Genomic DNA, 24,799 nt, shown 5'->3' with positions numbered 1-24,799 from the left:
TCGTCAAATCTGTGAATTTGTTTTTTACATTTGCTTCTCAGTCTGTTGAATGACTCAACCTTTTTGAGAGCTGACTACAGAGTCCTGTATCATCTTAGAGGAGGAGTTAGAGGTACTTAACTTTAGTGACTTTCAGACCTTTAGCAGTTTCCAAAGTGTAGTGGAATCCTGTAGGAATTCGTTCACTTACAAATGATAAATATATTTTTTTAAGATTTTATTTATTTATTTGAGAGAGAGAGTGAGAGAGCACGAGAGAGGGAAGGGTCAGAGGGAGAAGCAGACTCCTTGCAGGGAGCCCGATGTGGGACTCGATCCTAGGACTCTGGGATCATGACCTGAGCCGAAGGCAGTTGCCCAACCAACTGAGCCACCCAGGCGCCCTAAATGAACAAATATTTTACAACCTGTGTGCGTAAGACATAAAATGGGGCTACAGCAACCAACATGGGATAAACATGATTGTTGCCCTGATAGACTGATTATTGTTAAATTGTAATTGGTAAAGCATATAGGACCAATCTAGAATAAGCAAGTCTTCAGGGAGAAAATAAATCCCGTCCTGCCTTTTTCCTCCCCACCACTGTTTGAAATTTAACAGAAAATTTTAGATTAATAACCTCCACTTTAAAATGCATATAAAAATGTATATAAATTTGTATGCTGTGCTATAGGAAAAGCAATTTGGATTTGGGGGTGGGGATAACTTTGGTGCATAGTTCAGAGGAAAGCAAGACTGAGCGAGCTGTTACATTGCACGGATTTGGGTTGTTGGAAGGCAGTTTTGAGGATGAAGGGGGTGTGTATGGTAGGATGAAAACAGACCTAATTCATTAAAAAAAATTGTAGAGTGTTGATTTTAATATTACACTCAAAGACTAGAATAAAATATATCAGTTTTGTCTGGCTTTCTTCTGGATTTGTTGCTGCTCAAGACTGAAGTTGCTAGAAGTGTGACCACTGGATCAGTGAGCCATTGTGCTTTTTAAAGTATTTATGTCTTTTGTCTAAGCATGTGCTGTTTACTCTTTCCATCCATGTATAGTATACTATTTTTTTTGGTAATATGGTAAACTTCCTCATTAAGAAAAATTTAAATATACTGCTTACTGGTCCCACCCCCATATTGGGCAAAAGTTTGTAAATCAAACAGGTAAATATGCTTAAAACTTAAAAGATTCTCTGTTTTTTAAAAGATTTTATTTATTTAAGAGAGAGAGGGGGCATGGGTGTGCTAGAGCACAGCGGGGAGGCAGGGAGAAGGAGAGGCAGAAGCAGACTCCCCGCTGAGCAGGGAGCCTGACAGTGGGCTCAACCCTAGGTCCCTGGGATCAAGACCTGAGCTGAAGGTAGACCCTTAACTGAGGAAGCCACCCAGGCACCCCAAAACTTAAAGATTCTAATGTAAATCCTAAAAGCTGAAGCGCTTTACATACATGCTTCAAAAAAGCCTTTTAGACTTTCATGGGAAATAAACCTGTTTCTAAAATGCATCTTAGTATTATTTCAAGTGAGAGCTTAAGACCAAGTGAAATATTTATTCATTTTGGGTTTGGTTTGATTTTATTCCAATTCACTAGAGTTAGAAAAAAGGAAAAATATGCTTGATTCTAGTACATGGTTCATAAGTAAAATAATATTTAAGTTCAGGCTGTTGAAAATTAGCAGGGTTCATTCTGGTTTTTGGTTTGTTTGGTTTAAAATAAAACTTGTTTGTTTTTTTTTTTAAGATTTTATTTATTTGACAGAGAGATAGCGAGAGCAGGAACACAAGCAGGGGGAGTGGGAGAGGGAGAAGCAGGCCTCCTGCCGAGCAGGGAGCCCGATGTGGGACTCGATCCCAGGACCCTGGGATCGTGACCTGAGCCGAAGGCAGATGCTTAACGACTGAGCCACCCAGGCGCCCTAAAACTTGTTTTTTAAGAGACTATAAAAAATTGAGTCAATTAAAATTAGTTGAAAAGGAATATGGATATTTTGAATTAGAACTTTTGATTTTTGAATTAGAATTTATCTATCTAATAGATACTTGTGTCAGAACCTTCTGTAAAGTATTTGAAATTTTCAGTTTTGATGAAAATAAAGTTGATTTTAGGACCTCAGCTCCTGTGTATTGTTTTTATGGCATGGTCTTTAAAAAGTAATGTAGTAGGGTATAGGTTTTAAAAAGTTCTGAGTCCTGTTGGTGCAACTGGTTGAAGGGAGTTACCTTGGGTAAATTACCAAACCTTTTTGAACACCTTAGTTTCTTCCATTTGTTAAATGATCATCATGAGTATGTCACAGGATTGGGTTGTAGGGATTAAATGGTATTACGGTTCTTTCTCACAGTATGGTGCTTGGAACTGCATTAAGAATTAGGATGTGGATGGGGTGCCTGAGTGGTGCAGTCATTATGCATCTGACTCTTGGTTCAGCTCAGGTCGTGATCTCAGGGTCATGAGATCAGGCCATGTCCGGCTCTGCGCTCAGTGTGGAGTATGCTTGAGATTCTCTCTCCCTATCCCTGCTCCTCCCACTTATGCATGCTCTCTCCCTCTCTGTCTCTCTCAAATAAATAAATATTTTTTTAAAAAGAATTACTGGGGATGGTTATTAAAAAATGCAATTTTCTGAGCCCCACTGCATACCTGCTGAGTCTCTCTAGCGGTGAAATTCTTGATTTTCAGTAAACTCTCCCAAGTGATTCTTCTGTCTGCTGTGAGTGGTTCTTACAAACTATAAAACGATCCTCAAAGAATATACTTACATAAAGGGGTGCCTGGGTGGTTCAGTCAGTTGAGCATCTATCTGACTATTGATTTTGGCTTGGGTCATGATCTCAGGGTGGTGGAATCAATCTCTGGGTTGGGCTCTGCGCTCAGTGGGGAGTCTGCTTGAGATTCTCTCTCTCCTTCTCCCTCTGCCCCTCCCCCTGCTCATGCGTGTGTGCCCAACCCCCCGAAATAAATAAATAAATCTTTAAAAAAAGAATATACTTACATATAAGTTGATATAAATTGAACTTCAGACCTCAGAGGTGTCCTCTATCCCTGAAGGTGAACTTCAAATCTCAGAGTTCTTACCCATTGCTACATATTGATGCTTCAAAGAAAACAGAATTATTTGGAAAATGGTTATGAAACAGACTAATTCTGCTACCTGTAAATAAATGTGGCAAATTGGATCATTTGTTTTGGCTGCATGTTGTCACCGTATTTCCAGTAAGCCCTCCATTCTGTTTTACTACTGGTAAAGCCATTCTATGTCCCTTATCCCTGGGGATTTGTATCTGATCAATGGCAAGCATAAGAAGACGTAAACACACTGCTTAATGTTTAGCATGAAATCGTTCCCAAATCCTAACAGTTGTGCTTGAGTAATTCTACATAAATTCAACAGTAAACCTTTGTGGAGCCACCTGCATTGTGCTGAACCCTGTGCTAATAAGCACTAGGGAAATGCAAATGATTCAGATAATGCTTAGCTTTCCTAAGAGCTCCTTAGTCAAGTGAGGGGCTCAGACTCTTAATAATTATAGAACGTTGTGATAAGCACTGTAGTAGGGCATGTACCGAGTGTTGAAAGAGCATAGCAGGGCAAAGGAATGTTTTTTTTCTATTTCCATGGCCAATAACTCAAAGTTCAGAGAAACTATTATTTATTGAGCACTCTCTGTGGGGCATGCACTTAAAAAAAATGCTCAACTTAAGTTATTTAATCATTACAACAACCCTATGAAGTAGCAGCTATCTCCATTTTATAGATGCTAAGTGGTAGAATATGTGATTCAAACCTTGGTAAGACTTCAGAGCCCATATAATACCATTATGCCTCTAGCACAAAAACTTGATTGAATTTTTTTTTTCTTAAAGGGAATTTTATGGTCTTTCAGAATTTACCCTTATTAATCCCATTGGTATGGTATATCCCTGTGATTAAAAATGTGGTGTTATTGTACTGTTAAGGACTCCGGAATCTTTTTTTTATCTGATCTTTATCCTTTGCCACCCTGTTTTCCTTTCTATTTCTAGAAGTGGCATATAGGGAAACATGTCCAAAAGTCAGCCCATGTGTGACATCTGTCCATTTTGTTTTCTCTGCCTCTCCTTTTGTTTACTCTTCCTATCCCCAAAGGAAATTTAGTAATTCTTTTGTTTTATTTTTCCTAGTCCTTTACATCGAGTCATGTGGAGATGAATGGTGTCTAAGGGAAAAGGCTCTGCCAGAAAGATTTTTATCATATCAAGGTTTCATAGAAATTGCCTTAAAATTTTTATCGTGCTATTGATAATTGGGGTTGATTTGGCTGATTTAGCTGCTTGATTGGCGTTTCTTTCTTTCTTCCAAGTCTTGCTCTAGGGTTGTGAGCAGATGCACTCTGGCTAGAGCTTCCAGGTCTTAGAGTCCCTATTTCATGAAAAGAATAAGTTTATTTTTTAATTTGTCTACCTCATTCTCTGGACCTCAGTTCCTTACTTTTTATATATTATGATTTTGCTCATTTTTATGTTGTTTTCATGTTTTTAAACTGTCTTGTTTATTTTGGGGAGAACGTCTTGCTTTAATAGATGTTCCTTAGGCAGTTACTTAGGATAAATAGTTTTTGAACTTTGATATCAAAACTTGAAAATTTGACAGTAGTCAGTGTTTCCCCTTCAGACAGTCTTTTTTTTTTTTTTTTAAAGATTTCATTTATTTGACAGAGAGAGACACAGTGAGAGAAGGAACACAAGCAGGGGGAGTGGGAGAGGGAGAAGCAGGCTTCCCGCCGAGCAGGGAGCCCGATGCGGGGCTCGATCCCAGGACCCCAGGATCATGACCTGAGCCGAAGGCAGGCGCTTAACGACTGAGCCACCCAGGTGCCCCAATATGCTACTGTATTAACAAAATTATTCCAATTTTTGTCTTCCTTTTCAATCTTGATCCAAATGTATGTATATTTAGCAGAATTGGAAATATGGTCAGGCGCCCCTCCCCTTCAGACAGTCTTAATCATGCCTCAAAATGAGGTGCTTTTTATTTTTGTGGGTAATTTATATATTTTTTAATAGAGTGTTTGCTGTGGTGTTGTTAAATATACGTAAAAATAGCTGTTATTTCTCTTTGAGTTAGAGAAACAATAGGCAGTGAGTTTACCCTACTAATACGGTTGTTAGGTAAAAAACAACAACAATAAAAAACTTCCTAACAATACTTCATATCATCCTTATAGTCACAGTGGCATGCTGGTTCCTCTGTGCTTTTGTTACAGACTTTTAACTTCTGTTATTTCTAAATGGAGAGGTTATTCTTGAGTTAAAGGAGGATATTTAGATAGTCATTGACTTTGTTCAGTTTGTGTCATCTTGTTAACATCTCTGCAAGCCTCATAGTTAAAAACTGTTGTAGTTCTTGCTTTTCCTCAGCTCTAAATCTTAAGAAACCGAAATCAAATGGCTAAAGTATGAATGAGATTTATCATTCATGTAAAATTAGAGTATCAGTGTCAGATAACTCCTAAATATTTAAACATGCTTAAAGTGGCCTTTTGGTTTTGGGATGCTCATGCCACATTTGGATGTGGTCAGTGTTACACTATAACATTTGTTCCTCTCAAGGTGAATTGGTTTGAGGAGTGACTTCAGAAGACTTAGAAGATGTCACCACAAGGTGTTGCTCACAAGGTACAAACCTTTGTTTGAGAGATTGGGTACTAGCTCACACATATTATTTTAGGATACGCCTAAGGCTTTTAAACAATTAAATTCTATATTTAACACCTTCAATAGAAAGTGGTTATTCTGTTGCATATCATCTTTCTATTGCTGTATAAGGAGTCTTTTGTTTATATATTTAAGATTTAATTCTATTTTCTAGTTATAATAGGAAATTTATATTCCCTGAGTGAATTTTAATTGTAATAGAGGATCCCAGGAGTCCTCTGGTAGGAGAAGGGGCCTCCTGGAGCTGAGCTGTTCCCATTGTTTTGTTGTTGTACCTGCAAGACAGTAGTGTATTTTAGGAGACAGTTTTGTTGTAATTGGTATGAGACTCACTGTATCATGTGTTCTGGGAAATTTAGTATTGGGCAGAGTGGTGATTTTTTTGTTTTGTTTTTAATGAGGCAGATTTATTGATTTCCAGCTTTTCATGAGGATTTTGGCCTGTTGGGAGCAGTGCTTATAATGCTCAATTGCTAAGATCCAAAATTATACAGTTTCTAGTAGCAGATATTAAATTGAACATCACAGAATCGATTATTTTACATTTTTGTTTTCCATATGTTTTTGCTTTAAGGTAAGTTTCAAAATCTAAGGTTACCAAAGTATTTTTGGAAATAGCTCTTTAGCTATTAATGTGAATGATTGAGGCCTGAAAACTGTAACAGATTATCATTTACTCTCTTATTTCTTACTGCTTTGGAGCTGATCTTTTTACATTATATGCTTCTTGGGTGGGGGGGCAATAGTATATGAAGTTAAGTCTTTCAGCTGTATTAGGAAGGTTGTAAAATATAGCAGAGGCAGTATGAGGCAAGTGAGGAGTTCTGGCTACTTAAAGCTTTATGATATTGGATAAGTTAAACTCTTAGTTTTACTTTCCTCATTTGCATAGTAATGTAATAATGTCTTCCTGCATTTATTATGAGAGTAGATGAAACAATGAATTGGATGGTTCTTTATACAGTGAAATTTTATACAGCTGTTTTATTGCTAAGTTGACAAATTACAATGCCAAATGGTGACATGCTTTTCCTTGGCACAGTAGCTGCTGTCTGTCCCATGTGCTAATGCTCATGCCAAGTCATTCCCAGTGTTATCTTGCCATTCTTTACAGCTCTGCTATTTCAGATCTATGATGAAGCAGTCTGAAGAGCTTGATAATTTCTGAATAAAAATTCCAGAATGCTTGAGGTAGAAAGCCTGAGAACTATTGTTCCTAGTATACTTAGGGATTTCATATTAGTAGAGAATATAGCCTTTAAGAGTTCTCAGCAGTTTCTGAACTGCTCAAAAGAGAATAGAATAAGTCTTTAATTTCTGCTAAGATAGTAAGTCTACCTTTTTTACTAGATGTACAAGAGGGTGAAAGGATTGGTCCTTAGCCAAATCCGTTCGCAATTTAAAATTAAGAGGCCTTAAGGGCATCTTCTAGTGATAACATCTGTAGGACCTGTTTATCTTTCTACCCCACTTTAATATTTTTGCAGAATTATTTTATTTATGCATTATAATTTACATATGAGAAAAAGCACAATTACATGTTCCCTGGGCTTAGTAGTTGAAGATGAAGAGATTTTAAGTCTCAGGGTTCTGATGGTATCCATCAGATATGGTATGCTTTTCATAGCTGGTTCGAGTTCTGTTTCTGAAATGCTGTGGTTTCTTTAGAAATGCATACTGGGGAGGCAAGTGGGGAAAGTCATTACACATGCTTATATTGTTTTAAGTTCTCTTACAGAAGCAAGTACAAAGCTGTGGCTACTGTTTTCTTTATTGACATATGGTTATACAGTAGAAAAGCGTGATTTTTGTTTATACCTTAGCTTTTGTTTTCAATTAAAATTGTGAAATGCAACAGGCATTCTTAAAATCTGTTATTTTAATTAAAAAATAATGATGCTCTGTTTTGTGAATTAGACCTATGAGATTTTACAAGCAACTTGCTCAGTGGAATTATTAATAGTTCTTGAAATATATAAGTTTTGGTGATATGGTGGATGATCTAGGGAAGAGTCAGACTGTTGAAATCAATTCTGTTTTTTATTTTCTTTGGGCAATTGGATGATAAAATGTATTCAATACCTTGGATTTTATTCTTTCTGAATCCAACCTTTCTAGATCTCTTCATTTAAAGTTCAGAAGACTGTGATTCTGTCTTTAGAGGAATGTTATAATGCAAGTAGAGATGGGTTTATTTTACAAATGAAGAAGAAAATAACTCATAGTAAGGTTTATAGTCAACCTGAAAGGATGTAATTAACATTAACATGCTCAGAAATGAAAGTAAATGGAATATTTGGGGAGTTGAGCATGATGATTTAGAACTGAGATTCGATTAAACTAGATTTTGCAAATATATTTGAGATTTATTTTACTAGGAAGTGAAATGTGAAGAAATCATTTGAAAGCATTGAGAACTGCTATATATGTGTGTATGGGCTTCTGCTGGGATTTGCATGCATTTCAAGTACATATAATACTGTTATGAATAAAAAGGGTGGTGTTGACAAGATTTGGGTTATCTTTCTACAAGTGGTGTTGGATTTGTGCTTTCATACCTGTTGGGTGATATACCTTGGAATCAAAAACATACATATTTAAGGTAGTTAACCATGCTATAATGTATAATATAGACTGCCTGTAATTCAGCTAGCTCTTAAGTAGGAATCTTTCATTGCTTTTGTGTCTGTCATGAAGGCCGCCTTATAAAAAGAATTAATCAGTCACAGATATTGCTTATTGGTTTTTGTCTATATTAGTACCTCTGTGAACTAAAAGAGCTATACACATTGGGTAAATTTGCCAGTAACATTTGGGCATTCATTTACCTGGTAATTTCATACTGGGGAAAAACTCAAACCATTGGAAAATGAGATTATTATATTTTTCATTCTTTTATATGTGAGTTACAAATGAATACTTCATAATCTAGGCTTGGTATCTAGAGTTAAAAATACATTATTTTTTCTTTTATTAGGTTTGTATGAATTCAGTTAGCATCATAAAAATAATATAATGGAAGAGTAGAAGAGGAAAAAAAGGAAAAAGTGCAGTTTAGTCAGTGAGCCTAAGGACTTATATGTACAGAGAATTGGTTTTAGATTTCTCAGGGAAGAGAGAAGAAGCACAAATCATAATTGCTACTTCACAATGCTTGTACTCACTAGAATCTGTATGTATTCTGAAATCACTGAAAGAACAATTTAAAGCTCTTTAGAATCAGGTTCTAGTTAGCATAGTATGGTTTAGAATAGTTTAAGAATTTGGAGAACAAGATGATTGTGAACTCTGCCTAGTCAAGTAGGAGATGGTTCTTGGGCTTGAATTGAGGAGTCTCTGGATTGTTACTGGAAGGGGAGGAAAGGTACAGAAGGTAAGGCAAGAGCCATTGAGTGGGCAGAGACAGCAGAACGTCAGTGAGCTACTTATGAATAAGGCTCAGTTCAGAATAGATTTGGTTTTTCTTTTATGTTTTACATCTCTTACCCCAAATTAACACTCCATATTCCTTTTCCCCATCTGACCTTTCTCTGAGAGGTATTTTATTTACTTAAAAAGAAATAAGCCTTCCCTTTCTAAAGGCAGAGTGGTCTGAATAGAGTCAACATATTTAGATATGTTCAGTGGCACCTATTTTATTTTCAAGTAGAATAAGGAAGCCTTGAGAAAAGAACTAGGGCCTTTAGAGTTGGATAAGGATTCACACCCTGGTGGGTCCACCATTCGACTTTTTTTTTTTTTTTTTTTTTAAAGATTTTATTTATTCATCTGAGAGAGAGAGAATGAGAGACAGAGAGCATGAGAGGGAGGAGGGTCAGAGGGAGAAGCAGACTCCCTGCTGAGCAGGGAGCCCGATGCGGGACTCGATCCCGGGACTCCAGGATCACGACCTGAGCCGAAGGCAGTCGCTTAACCAACTGAGCCACCCAGGCGCCCAGCCACCCAGGCGCCCTCGACTTTTGACTTTGGGCAAATTTAACATTCTTTCCATTAATTTTGTATGGGAATAGTACTATATACCTCATGGGGTTGTTGTTTTCATTAAATGAAGTCATATATATAAACTAAATATGATGCCTGGTCTACACAATGAATAAATGGTGGTTTAAAAAATTACTTATAATTGAAACAAATAGTTGAAGTAATTCTATATGATAAACTAAGATGAGCATTTAAAAATAATTTGTAGTAAAGAATGCAGTTTACTTTGTATACTTCAGCAGTTTTCTCTGTTTAATTCTTTACGGTTCTCATTTTTCTATCTCTTCTTTCTTTTAGGAGACAAGGATGGCAGCAAGGTGACTACAGTGGTGGCAACTCCTGGGCAGGGTCCAGATAGGCCACAAGAAGTCAGCTATACAGACACTAAAGTGATTGGAAATGGGTCATTTGGTGTGGTATATCAAGCCAAACTTTGTGATTCAGGAGAACTGGTTGCCATCAAGAAGGTATTACAGGACAAGAGATTTAAGGTAAGACCTTTGGTATTTCATGTATTTTATTGCTATCAATAGATGTAAATAAGTATTTTTTTCATTCATTTCTCTTCAAATTTGCTTCAAATTTCATTTACTGTGCAAATTTATTATAGAGACTTTATTTTCTGTTTTGTATTTTGTAGAGATAAAATTCACTAAAGATTGCAATATTTTTGAACCACTGCTGAGTGATACATGATTTTAAAATGTTGTGAAAGTAGATTAAAATTTCTTAATTTATACTTTTAAAAAGTGACCTGGATCTCATTGGTATAGGAGACCAGAGAAACACTACCTGTGGTGTTTGATCGTTTGAACAATTGACTGTACTTCCTTTCTTAAAATTTCCTTTGAATCTGTGATGCAACACTATCATTTGTTTTTTCCTAAATACCTCTGATTTTCTTTGCAATTTTCTTATGTCTTCCATCCATCTACCCCTAGAAACCAGCCCTCCCCACAGTTTAGTTTATTTTCATTTCTTACACTAGCTCTTTAGGGGATCCTATGCATGAATGTTCAGAGGTCATCTCTATTTTATGGTATATAGTGGAGAGTCAGGAGACCTGGGCTCTAATGTAGGCTCTGCCATTAACAAGCCAAACAGCTCTGTTCCATTCTCTACTTTCCCTACCTGTGCAACATTTTACTGAGAGTCTCTCCTGTGCTAGCAACCATGCCAAACTTGAAGGGCTATAAAAATAAATGAGATGATCACTCCTCTGAAACAGCACACAGTCTGTTAGCTCTGTTCTCTAGAATGTCCCAAACATTCTAAAGAGGTTTTTTTTTTTTAGAAAAAAAAATTCTTATACCTTTTGTCTTCAGTTCTCACACTCTCTCCTAAGTACTAGTACCCTGCTGCCAAATGCCCATTGGATCTTGATTTGTTATCTCAGGTTGGCAAGGCTTCTTATCTAATCCTGACCTGACTTTTAAGACCCAACACAAATCCTTTCCTTTTTGCTTTTTCCTTCTAATGATTCCTTCCCCTTCCCTTTTGCTTTTTCCTTCTAATGATTTTGTTATTCACCTTGTCATTCAGACTTTTCTGTTCTCTCATACCTCATATCTAGTTGTTATCAAACTTCATTGATTTTTTTTTCCCCCTCACTGCCTTGATGATTGTAACTTCTTTCCCTTTTTCATCACTACTATTCTAGTCAGTCCCTTACCATTATTTGGCTTACCCACTAGTAAGACTCTACTTCTGATCTTCTGCATACCAGCACTAGAATAACCCCACAGTTCAGTTTGGTCATACTGTTTCCCCTGCACACAATTCTATGGTTCCTCATAGTCTAGAAAATAAAGCCTGCCCAGTTCAGTAGTACATTCAGGAACTTCCATAGTCTTGCCTTATCTCTAGATACTCAGCTTTCCAAGCCTTCTCTGCTGCTATCCTTGAAATATATTGGTCTTTATGGCTTCATTGCTTTTATTTAGCTTCTGTTAGCACTCCCATTCTCTTGCTAATCTAAATCTTGTGCACATATAAAAACCCTTGTCAGATTGCTCCTTTATGAAATTTCTCACATGATTCTAGCCAGCCTGTGGATCTTGTTGTTCTAAATTCCTTGAACACTTACTGTTCATAAACTAGGAAATTCCAAATTTTTTCATGACAAGGACTCCATTTTTATTATGTGTATCCTGGGTGCCCACACATTCAGTGGTGTTTTTTTTTTTTGGATTAGTAGTTGATGATAGCAGATGCTTTCCAAATTCTTGTTATATGCTCAGTGATTTACTAAGATTTTTACATAAGTAGTTTTATTTGAGCCTTATCATTAGTTCTGTGAGATTGGTACTGTTATTATTTGGATAAGAAAACCTACGCACACAGATTATAAATTAACTTGCCCAGGGTCACACAGTTAGCAAGTGGAAAGTTGGGCAAGTGAATCCACACATTCTGACTCCAGAGTGCTTTACTAAACATTTTTATCATCACTGCATCAGAACAATAGATTTTGTTTAGAACGTATTTGGTTAATTCTTCTTTTTCTTGCTTTTTTTTTTAATTAAAATTTTTTCCTTTCGTGTGATTAGGTTATTCCTTTGAAATGCAGTTTGGTTCATTTGTTTCTGTACGTATCCCTTCTTAGAATGTCACTCCTGTTCTTCTTGGCTTTTTTTAAAAAAAATTATTTATATTTTCAGTCTGTGAAACACACTAACATGGTTCCAAAGATCAAAAATACACAAATGTCATTTCCTGTCTGTTCCCTCTGTCATGTTTTTTAGTTTTATTGTTTTTTATTATTTTTTTAAAGATTTTATTTATTTGACACAGAGAGACACAGTGAGAGAGGGAACACAAGCAGTGGGGTGGGAGAGGGGAGAGGCAGGCTTCCCGCGGAGCAGAGAGCCCAATGTGGGGCTCGATCCCAGGACCCTGGGATCATGACCCCAGCCTAAGGCAGATGCTTAATGACTGAGCCACCCAGGCGCCCCTGTAGTTTTAACTTATAATATTATTATTATGAATGTAGTTTAACATCTTTTCACCTGTTCACAGTCCATTTTGTTTGCTTTTGTGAGTATATGTGAATTGTTCTTTTTTTCTTTTTTCTCGTTGCCCATTTTTAAAATGGGTTTTTGGCCTTTTCCTCTCAACTCTGAACAATTTTTTATTATGGATTTAGCCTTTTGTGATATATGTAGTATTTTTACTTTGTGTATTCTATTTTTCTACCATATGATATTCTTTTCTTTTATCATATCTGGATTTTAAGTTATAAGTAGAAAGCCTTTCCCTCAGATTAAAGAGAAATTCATGCACTTTTTTCTGGTAATTACAAGATTTCACTTTTTACATTTAAATTCCCTGATCCATTTGAAGTTTATTCCTGTTTCTGGAGTTTATTCTTATGTATGGTATGAATTATTGATCTAATTTTATCCTTTCTAACTCATTAACCAGTTAGTTGCTCAGTACAGTTATTAAAAGGTCTGTCTTTGCTCCAGTGACTTGCTATGGTATTGTTAATATATGCTAAATTTCCACATGTACTTGGTCTATTTCTGGACTTTCCATTCTGTTCCACTAGGTCATTTGCATATTCCTTTGTCATTACGACACTATTTTAATTATAGAGCTTTACAGTATGTTTTAATGTCTCCTAGAGCTAATCTACCCTTGTAGCTTTCCTTTTTTGTTTTCTAGCTATTCTTGAGTGTTTGTTTTTCCATATGAACTTTGGCATCAATTTGACTAATTCCATAAAAAAGCTTTTTGATATTTTTAATTGAAATTTCATTAACTTACAAATTAACTTAGGGAGAACTGACCTATTTGTGATGTTGAATTATCCAGGAATAAGAGATATCTTTCTATTTGTTCAAGTTTACTTTTGTGTCTTTCAGGAGTTTTGTTATATAGGCTTTTGACATTTCTAGTTAAGTTTATTCCTTAATATTTATTGCTTTTGTTGCTATTGTATGGTTTTGTTTTTGTTTTTATTTTTTTCTTCTACATGCTAAAAAGTGGTAAGTTCAGTTCTTTCCACTTCATCACCTTTCCTTTGTGAGACTTAAGTATTCTTTGTTCTCCTTGCTAAATGTTAACTGTTTCCAAAGGAAAAAAAAAAGAAATAGAATTTGATATATTGGCCAGTTCATTTTTCTTGATTATCATAAAATCATAGGAATTTTTATGACAACTTAAAATTCTGTAGTTTCACTTCTGTGATTTACATAGCAGCTGCCTAGGATTACACTAAATAATTATGTATTTCCAGAAAAGGTTGAAATAGGGTCTTCTCCTTTGCCCAGTCAAATAAATCATCGTGCTGAACCTGCTAATATCAATGAAAGGCAGTTTGTTTTGGTGAAAAAACAAGAGAGAAAATGGTCAGAGACAAAAAGAAAACCAAGAGTAATTATCCCTGCACACTAGTCACGTAAACTATATCTAAGACACTGAGCTTTTCTATTAGGAATTTTTGGTACAATCTTCATTTCAGTAGTGTTCTACCTATAGTTTGAATGTCTTTTTTTCTTCTGTGACCCATCATACTGTGGCAGATTACTTAAACAGAAATTAAATTACTTCACTTGGCTGGTTTGGAAGTGCTTGTGATAGAAAATGCTCTTGCGGTCTTGTAGAGGTAAAGTCCAGCTAGGTACCTTATGTAGACCTTTTGTTAGAGCAGGGAGAAGATTAATCAGTCCTAAAAGCTACTGACAGTTGTTGAGGCTGGCTTTTCCAATTTGAAAATCGGTAAGTTGTGTTTTTAATTAATTAGTGATCTTAGCCTCATTAACTATTAATTTCAGTTCTCCTTTGAGCTAAGTCATAGGTTTCAGGTCTCCTGCTTGGTTTCACTAGTTCTGTGGTTAGGATATGGGGGTGGAGATGTGAAGCATAACTGTCCTTCTATTGTGAATAGAGAGTGAGTAGGGCCCTACTTTTAATATATACCATTTTCAAAAATGAGGAGAGATAATGTCTGGTTTTGATCCTTGGGGTTATTATTATTCTCTGCATGGATATTGTGGAGACAGCATAGAAGAAAGAAAACCTTGGTTGTTCACTATTTAGTAGTTGTGTAAGCTAGAGCATATTCATTAACTTTATGAGCCTCAGTTTTATCATCTGTTAAAATGAGGATGCTACTACTACAGCAATGCCCCAGCCTACTGTTTGGCACAGAAAAGAATTCAATAAATATTGTGTTCCCTTTTTTCTCCAATGTTGTATGAATCAAATGAAACAGTGAATTATGAGAACATTTTCTGAATTTTAAAACTCCTCGTAACTAAATTCTGTTCTTATTTTTAGGCATCTGAATTACTACAAATGGCTATTCACTTTGGAAATTTTACTTGATTGTTTTACTTGCTCTTAAATTTGATAATCTTTTTTTTTTTTAAAGAAACATTTTTTCTTTTTTAGAGAGGGATGGGGGAGGGGCAGAGGGAGAGAGAGGATCTTAAGCAGGCTCCATGCCCAGCGCAGAGCCTGACATGGGGCTCGATCTCACAACCCTGAGACCTGAGCTGAAATCAAGAGTCTGACCTTAACAGACTGAGCCACCCAGGTGCCCCTAAATTTGATGATCTTTTTGAGGCACCTAATTGTATTTATGTAACTATTTTAAGTCATTTGTGGAAAATCTATTTCCTGATAAAACTGACAAACAACTTGAAAAGAAATAGTAATCTTTACTTATGCCATATGGAGGTATGTTCTTTGAGTCATAGAAACTTGTTATCGAGAGAAGGTAAAAACTAGGTCTTAACCTCTGTGGAGGAGAGAGGGAAGGACAGTAGGTAGGAAAGATCATACACTGCTGTGCAACTCTAAGAAAGTTAAAGCAAAACCAATGGGGAAGTCTCAGCCGGAGGTTGAACCAGAGGAGTACAGTGTTTCCTGGGAAAAGGTCTCCATTAAATATGTCTGCCATGCTCAGGCATTTTCTGGAACAGTTCATGGGAAGCTTGGCATGGCTTTAACAGGAGAATGTCTTTGGGAGCTCAGCAGCTGGGGCTGTGGGTCAATTATGCTCCTTGCAGTGGGAGATCTGAGAGGCACATTTTCATGATTACCAAACCAAGCCTTGTAGGGATAGAGACCCTTTTATGCTACTTTCCCAAGTGTGTAGGTAGTGACTAGTAAAATGTTTTTTTAATTGATTTGAATTTTTAGAGACTGTGCAAAGGTTGCTGTGGAAGAGTTCTGTTGATTTTGCTTTTAAAATTATATATAGTTTTATTGCATCTATTATTCCAGAGACACAAAAAATGGAGGTGTGGTATTTGTGGTCTTGAATGTCCTTTTTCTGGCTTTCAGTGGCTTGAATGCCTTGAGTGAATGAGAAATAAAACTTAATATAAGGCAGCCAGAGTAATTAGGCAAAAAAAAAAAAAAAAAAGGCATCCAAATTGGAAAGGAGAAGTACAACTGTCACTATTTGCAAATGACATGATATTATACATAGAAAACCCTAAAGACTCCATCAAAGAAACCTTTAGAACAAATGAACTCAGTAAACTTGCAGGATACACAAAAATCTCTTCCATGTCTATACACTAATAATGAGCTATCAGAAAGAGAAATAAAGAAAGCATCCTCATTTACAATTGCATTAAAAAGGATAAAATTCTAGGAATAAATTTAACTACAAGGTGAAAGACTCAATATTGAAAGTTATAAGACACACAAATAAATGGAATGATATTCTGTGCTCATGAATTGGAAGAAATCAATTTTGTTAAAATGGCCATATCACCCAAAGTAATCTACAAATTTAGTGCAATCCCTATCAAAATTTCAGTGGTGTTTTTTAAAAAAGATTGATTGATTGATTTGAGAGCGAGTTTGAGTAGGGGGAGGGGCAGACAAAAAGAGTGGGGAAGGGAGAGAATCCCAAGCAGACTCTGCGCTGAGTACGGAGCCCAATGCGGGGCTCGATCCCATGACCCCGAGATCACAACCTGAGCCAAAACCAAGAGTCAGATGCTTAACCAACTGAGCCATCAAGGGGCCCCTGCTATTTTTCAAAGAAATAGAACAAATAATCCTAAAGTTTGTATGGGACCATGAAAAACCCTGAATAGCCAAAGCAGTCTTGAGAAAGAACAAAGCTGAAGACATCATACTCCCTGGTTTCAAATTCTATTACAGAGCTGTAGTAATCAAAACAATGTGGTATTGGCATAAAAAAAAAAAAAATACATAGATCAATGGAACAGAATAGAGAAAGCCCAGAAATAAGCCTATGCGTATGTGGTTAATTAATCTATGACAAAGGAGCTGAGAATATACAATGGGAGAAAAAAAGGATAGTCTCTTCAATAAATGGTGTTGAGGAAACTGTACAGCCACATGCAAAAGAATGGAACTGGACCACTATCTTACACCAAACACAAAAATTAACTCAAAATGAATTAAAGACCCCAACATAAGGCCTAAAACTGTAAAACTTCTAGAAGAAAACATAGTAGTAAACTCTTTGACATAGGTCTTGGCAATAGGTTTTTGAGTCTGACACCAAAAGTAAAAGCAAACTAAAGCAAAAATAAATAAGTAGGACTACATCATACTAAAAAGCTTCTCCAGAGCAAAGGAAATGATCAACAAAATGAAAAGGCAACCTCCTGAATGGGAGAAATGCACTGAATGATATTCTGTTGTATCCATGTATCGCAGTTTGTTCATTCATTCACCTATTGAAGGACATCTTGGTTGCTTCCAAGTTTGGGCAGTTATGAATAAAGCTGCTGTAAACATTCATTTGCAGGTTTTTGTGTGGTTGTAAGTTTTCAGTTCATTTGGATAAATACCAAGTAGCACAATTGCTAGATTGTATGATAACAGTTTGTTTAGTTTTGCAATAAATTGCCAAACTATCCTCCAAAGTGACCATACAGAATGATTTTATATTCCCACCAGCAGTGAAAAAGAGATTTCCTATTGCTCCATATCCTCATCAGCCTTTGGTGTTGTCAGTGTTTTAAATTTTAGCCATCCTAATAGGAGAGCAGTAGTATTTGTTTTAATTTGCAATTTTCTGATGATTTATGATGTTGAACATCTTTTCATATGCTTATTTGCTATCTGTGTATCTTCTTTGATGAGGTGTCTGTTCAAGTCAATGCTCATTTTTAATGGTTGTTTGTTTTCTTACTGTTGAGTTTTAAGAGTTCTTTATATATTTTGGATAACAGTGCTTTCTCACATATGTGTTTTGCAGAGATTTCTCCCAGTCTGTGACTTGTCTTTTCATTAGCAGAAGTTTTAAATTTTAATCAAAAGTCTAATTTGTCAATTTTTTCTTTCATGGATTATGCTTTTGGTGTTGTATCTAAAAAGTCACTGCCAAACCCAAGGAGACCTAAATTGTCTCCTCTGTTGTCTTCTACGTGTTTTGTAGTTTTGCCTTTTCTATGATCTATTTTAAGTTGATTTTTGTGAAAGGTATAAAATCTGTGATTACATTCATTTCTTTGCATGTGGCTGTCCAGTTATTCCAGCACTCTTATGAAAAGACCATCCTTTCTTGATTGAAATGCCTTTGACCCTTTGTCAATGTTCAGTTGACTATATTTGGTGGCTGTTTCTGGGCTCTGTGTTTTGTTCTAGTGATGTATTTGTATATCACACTGTCTTTTTTTTTTTTTTTTAACTGTAGCTTTATGGTAAGTCTTGAAGTCAGTCAGTGACAGTTTTTTGATTGTTCTTCAATATTGTGTTCACTGTTGGATGTGCACAAAATAACTTGCTGGGATTTTGATTGGGATTGCATTGAATCTGTTGATTAGGAAGAACTGGCATCTTGACAATATTAAGTCCTCCTATCCATGCATATGAAATATGTTTCTGTTTATTTAGATCTTTGGTTTCTTTCCTCAGAGTTTTATGGGTTTCCTCATGTAGATTTTGTACATATTTTGTTGGATTTATACCCAAGTATTTCTTTTTGGAGGGGTGCTAAATTGTATTGTGTTTTTAATTCTAAATTCCAGTTGTTCATTGCTGGTGTATAAGAAAGCATTTGACTTTTGTACCTTAAACTTGTACCTGCAGTCTTGTTATAATCACTTATTAGTTCCAGGAGGTTTTGTGGTTGATTCCTTGAGATTCTTTTACATAGACAACCAGGTCATTTGTAAACAAAGATAATTTTATTTCTTCTTTTCCAATATATATACCTTTTATTTCCTTTTTCTGTCTTACTGTATTCTGTACAATTTTGAATGGGGCGGGGGGTGAGAAGTCTTTTTTGTCTTGTTCCTGTTCTTAGTAGGAAAACACCTAGTTTCTTCACATTAAGTATGTTAGCTATAGATTTTTGTAGATGTTGTTTTTAAATTTGATGTAGTCTCATTTGTCTATTTTTGCTTTAGTTTCTTGTCCTTTTTGGTGTCCCCAAAAGAAGGAAATCCTATCACTTGCCACAACAAGGATGAGCCTTAACGACATTACGCTAAGTGAAATAAGCCAGTCACCAAAGGTTAAGTACATTGCCAACTCCAGTGTACTGAAGCTCTTCCCCTGTATTTGCTTATAGGATTTTTATAGTTTTAGGTTTCATGTTTAGGTCTTTAATTCATTTTGAGTTAATTTTTGTGTGTGGTGGAGGTAAGGGTTCATCTTCATTCTTTTGCTTCTTGGTCCAGTTTTTCCAACACCCATGTGCTTAAGAGATTGTCTTTTCCCCATTTTGTAGTCTTGGCACCATTGTTGAAAATTATTTGGCTATACATGAGGGTTTATTTCTGGTTCCTTCTGTTCCAGTGGTCTATATATTTGTTTTTATGCTAGTTCCATACTGTCTTGATTACAATTGGCTTATAGTTTGTTTTCAAATCAAGAATTATTAGACTTCCAACTTTGTTCTTCTTTTTCAAGATTGTTTTGGCTATTTGGGGTCCCTTGAGATTCTGTATAAATTTTAGGATTTTGTTTTTCTATTACTGCAAAAAATGCCATTGGAATTTTGATAGGGATTACATTGAATCTCTATATGGCTTTGGGTAGTATGGACATTTTAATGTTATTAAGTCTTCTAAGCTACAAGCATGGGATGCCTCTCCATTTATTTCTGTGTTCTTTGATTTCTTTTGGCAGTGTTTTATAGTTTTCAGTGTACAAGTCTTCTATCTCCTTGGTTAGGTTTTTCTTAAGCACTATATCCTTTTTGGCGCTATAGTAAATGAGATTGCTTTCTTTTTTGATTGGTCATTGTTAGTGTGTAGAAATACAACCAATTTTTAAGTGTTCATTTTGTATCTGAAACTTTGCTGAAATTGTTTCTTCGTTGTAACAGGCTTTTTTTTTTTTTTTTTTAATTCCTTAGGGTTTTCTACATATAAGATCATCTCTGTGAACAGAGATAATTTTGCATCTTTTCCAATTTGGATGCCTTTTGTTATTTATTTTACTTGTCTACCTGCTCTGGCTATTATTTCAAGTACTATGTTGAATAGTGGTGGCAAAAATGATCATCCTTGCCTTGTTCCTCATTTTAAAGAAAGTTTTCAGTTTCAATTTTTCACCAATGAATATGATGTTAAGGTGGGCTTTTCATCTTATACAGCTTATTATATTGAGGCAGTTTCCTTCTATTACTAGTTTGTTGAGCATTCCTATCATGAAAGAGTGTTGAATTTTGTTAAATGCTTTTTCTACATCACTTGAGGTGACCATTTGGTTTTTGTCCTTAATGCTGTTAATGTGGTGTGTTTACATTCATTGATTTTTGTATGTAGAACCATCCTTGCATTTCAGGTGTAAATCTTTCCATTGCAGGTATAAAACTTGGTTGTGATATATAATCCTTTCAGCATGCTGTTGTTTGGTTTGTTGGCATTTTGTTGATGATTTTTGTATCAGTATTCATCAGGAATGTTGGTTTGTAGTTTCTCACTGTGTCCATCCTTTTATTTGTAAGGTATATGTGTCTTTTATTTAAATGGGTTTCTTGTAGATTATATATAGTTGGGTCTTTTTAAAATTCATTTTTAAATTTTTATTTTTAAAAATTGAGATATAATTGACGTATAACATTGTGTAAGTTCTCTTTCATGTTGGTGTATTTAAGCCATTGATGTTTAAAGAGATTATTGATGTAGCTGGATCATATTTTTGCCCTATTTGTTTACTGTTGCTATTTGTTGTCCTTGGTTCTTCCTTTTTCTTCCTCTCTTTTCCTGCAATTGAGCATTTTATATGATTCTATTTTTTCTCCTCTCTCACAGTATCTATTATACTTTTTAAAACCTTTCTCAGTGGTTGGAGTTGAGTCTACAGTGTACATTTACAACTTTTTGAAGTGCACTTTCAAGTAACACTATACTGTCATGGATAGTGGACTTACCTTATGACAGAGTATTCCCAATTTCTGCTTTCCATTCCATATAACACTGCTGTCATTATTTTAACTAATCCATAAGCTATAATCACTGAATACATTATCGCTGTTACTATTTTGAACTGTTGCTGCTAGATCAATTAATTCTCTAATGCTCTTCCTTTCTTTACATAGATACAGATTTCTTACCTATGTCATTTTCCTTCTTTCTGATGAATTTTTTATTTTAACATTTCTTGGATGGCAGGTCTACTGTTGACAAATTCTGTCAATTTTTGTTTTCTGAGAAAGTCTCAATTTCTCCTTCACATTTGAAGAATAATTTTACTAGGTGCAGAATTCTAGATTGGTTGGTTTTTTTTCTTTCAACATTTTAAATATTTTACTTCACTCTCTTCTTGTTTGCGTGACCTTTGAAGAGAAGCTCAATGTAATTCTTACCTTTGCCTGCCTATGGGTAAGGTTTTTTTCCTCCTCTGGCTTCTTTCAAGATTTCTTCTTTATCTTTGATCTTTTGCATTTTGAATATGATATGCCTCGGTATAGATTTTTTGGTATTAATCCTCTTTTATGTTTTTTTGAGCTTCCTGCATGTGTGGTTTGGTGTCTGACATTAATTTTGGGAAATTCTCAGTTGTTGCTTCCAGTGCTTTTTCTGTTCCTTTTTCTCTTCTCCTTGTGGCATTCCCATTTTATATATGTTACAACTTTTGTAATTGCCTCAATAGCTCTTGGATATTCTCTTCTTTTTCATTTTTTTTTCTCTTTGCATTTCAGTGTTGGAAATTTTGTTGTCATTTCTCTAGGCTTACTGATTCTCTCCTTGGCCATGTCCAGTGTATTGATCAGCCCATCAAAGGCATTGCTAATTTCTGTTACAGTGGCTTTGATTTCTAGCATTTACTTTTAAATCTTTTTAAAGTTTCCATCTCTCTCAGCTTACTTTATGTATCTGTTTTTGTGTGTTATCCACTTTTTCCGTTAGAGCCCTTAGTGTGTTAATCAGTTGTTTTAAATTCCTAGTCTGATAATTTCAACATCCCCACTATATTTCAGTGATTCTGATGCCTGCTGTGTGTATTCACACTTTGATTTTTGTCTTTTAGTATTTTTTGTAATTTTGTGTTAAAAGCTGGATGTGATATATTCAGTAAATGTTACTTAGGTAATAGACCTTTATTTTGAGTTTTTGTTTATCTGGCAGGAGTTAGACTGTGTTTATTGTTTGCTGTAGCTGTAGATGTCAGAAGTTGAAATTTCCTCTGGTGTCCCTTTTATTTTTTCTCCTGTTGTTTTTGGATTTCCTGAGAGACTTCTTAAATAAATTCTGAGACATGCATTTCTTTCCATTGTATTTCCCCATTATTATAGAGGAATCCTATTGATCTAGTGGTAAGGTGTGACAGGAGGAAAAGTGTTCTATAGTCTTAAAAATCATGTCTGAGTCTCTTAGTGAACCTGTGCTATGGGCTTGACCTTTATAAATGCTTTTCAGTTTTTTGTCCCTCTTCCTTCCGCATAGGTGAGATAAGAAGGCTACAGGGGGCTGGAGTTTTATATCTCCCTTTGTGCACATGGAAAGCTAGATGAGGTTAGAACTGGGTATTTCCCTTTCCCCACTTTTAAGTTTAGAGAAGGCTAGAGTTGGGTATTTCTTTTCCCCCAGTTTAGTTAGCTTTGGTAGAATAGTTTTCCTTGAGGGCAGGTGTTAAGAACAGAATGCTCTGGGCCTTTTTATAAATGGCTACTTTTCTTCTCATCTGCTTCCCCCAGGTTTTTCCTAGATCTTCACTGTGAGGATCTGATAGAGCTTTAGAGATAAAACTGAGAAACGCATGGGGCGTGCCTCTCTGGATCTTTTCACTCCCAGACTTGTTCATATTACTCCTATGTTAATTACAGTTTAAGTTTTCCTCTACTGGTACTGGCTCTGTAGGCAGTTTCTGCTCCTGCGCTTCTGTTCCAATAAGCTGTGATTCTGTGTATCTACCTGTCTTTCTCCAGTTTTTATGGCAGTGGTTTGCCATGTGACCTCAATTTTTTGGTGGATTTAAGAAGAGTTGTTGATTTTCAGTTTGTTCAGCTCTTTTCTTATTGTGAAGATGAGAGGGATGAGTCCCAAGCTCCTTACATACTAGACTGGAGCCCAAAAGTCGTCCTTTGCTCATTTTATTTGTCTTTTTATTGTTGAGTAGAGTTCTTTATTCTGGATACAGATCCCTTATCAGACTTACAAATGTTTTCTCTAGTGGGTAGGGCAGTCAGTAGAAACCTTGTTAGCCATAGCAAGGATTTTGGCTTTAAATCTCTTCAAAGTGGGGAGCCGCTGGAGGTTTTAAGCAGAGAAATCCTGTTATCTATCTTATATTTTAAAATATAAGATCACTCTGCCTGCTTTGTTGGATATAGATGGAAGGTCAACAGAGGGAAACTGAACGACCATATAGCTGAGCAGAGGTATGCTGAAAGACTTACACTAGAAAGGTGGTGAGAAATGATCATTTCTTGGAGATACACAAACACACACACGTTTTTATATTGATAATTGTAAATACACCTGCAATTGTAAGAAATAATACAGAGATCCCATGTATCCTTTGCCCAGTTTCCCTCAATGGTAACAACTTGCAAAATTATAGTGCAATATCAAAACTGGGATATTGACATTAATACAGTCCACCAGTCTTGTTGAGATTTCCCCAGTTATACTTGTACTCATTTGTGCATGCGTGTGTGTGTGTACTTTTATACAGTTTTATTACATATGTAGTTTTGTATATTCACTAGAACACTTCCTTCATCGCAAGGATCCTCATATTGCCGTTTTATAACCATACCCGTTTCTCTCCCTGCCTTTCCTCCACTCTTAACCCCTAGTTTAAACCCTTGCAACAACCAGTAATCTGTTCACCTTATCTATAATTTTTTTATTTCAAGAATACCAATGGAATCAAATACGGTATGTAACCTTTAGGGATTGGCTTTATTTGGTCAGCAAAGTTCTCTGGAGATTCATTAAAATTGTTGCATATATCAATAAATAGTTATTTTCTTTTTCTGAGTAGTATTTCATAGTGTGGTATACTATGGTTTGTTTGTCCATTCACCTGTTGAAAGACATCTGGTAGCTATTCTGAATAATATGGCTATAAATTCATTTATAGGTTTTTGTGTGAACATAAATTTCCATTTCAGTGGGGTTAAGGCCTAAGAGTGCAATTGCTGGAATCTTGGAGACACACACACACACACACACACACACACACACACACATCTTTAAGATTTTATTTTTAAGTAATCTCTATACCCAAAGTGGGGCTCAAACTCATAAAGAGTCGCATGCTCTACTGGCCAAGCCAGCCACGTGCCCTTTGGATATATGTTGAAGGTGGAACCAACAGTATTTCTTGACAGATTGAATGTGAGGTCGGAGAGAAAGAAGATTCAAGATTTCAAAATTTTTGACCTGCGCAGCTAGAAGAGTGAAATTGTCAGTAATTGAGATAGGATATGGGTGGAGCAGGTTTAAGGAAGATCACGAATTTTGCTCATGACATGTCAAGTTGAGATGCATATTAGACACAGAAGAATTGACATGTAGTTAGTTGGCTAAAAGATCCTGGAGTACACAGGAGAGTTCTAGTCTGGGGATATAAAACTGGGAGTCATCCGCCTTTAAAGTCCTGAGACTGGAAGAGTTCGTAGAGGTAGCTGAAAAGAGGTGAGACACCAAGTTCTGTCTACTCCATTGTTTAGAAAATAGAGAGATTAGGAAGAACTAGTAAAAGAAACAGTGAATTTGGCCAGGGAAGAAGGA

The 24,799-nt window shown here is 35.8% G+C and overlaps 1 protein-coding gene across 3 annotated transcripts in view; it reads left to right on the top strand.

The window, feature by feature from the left end:
- GSK3B (glycogen synthase kinase 3 beta) overlaps positions 1–24,799 on the top strand; it is a 208,073-nt gene that overhangs the window by 56,739 nt on the left and 126,535 nt on the right. For all 3 annotated transcript variants that reach the window (XM_036111758.2, XM_036111756.2, XM_036111759.2), the window contains exon 2: positions 9,963–10,156. In XM_036111758.2, coding sequence (XP_035967651.1) covers positions 9,963–10,156 — 194 coding nt within the window. The remainder of the gene's footprint in view (positions 1–9,962; positions 10,157–24,799) is intronic.

This window comes from Halichoerus grypus, chromosome 1, assembly GCF_964656455.1.
Source record: "Halichoerus grypus chromosome 1, mHalGry1.hap1.1, whole genome shotgun sequence".
Classification (NCBI taxonomy): domain Eukaryota; kingdom Metazoa; phylum Chordata; class Mammalia; order Carnivora; family Phocidae; genus Halichoerus; species Halichoerus grypus.
The sequence above is the reverse complement of the archived record's forward strand: the minus strand, read 5'-3'. Positions and strand labels throughout refer to the sequence as shown.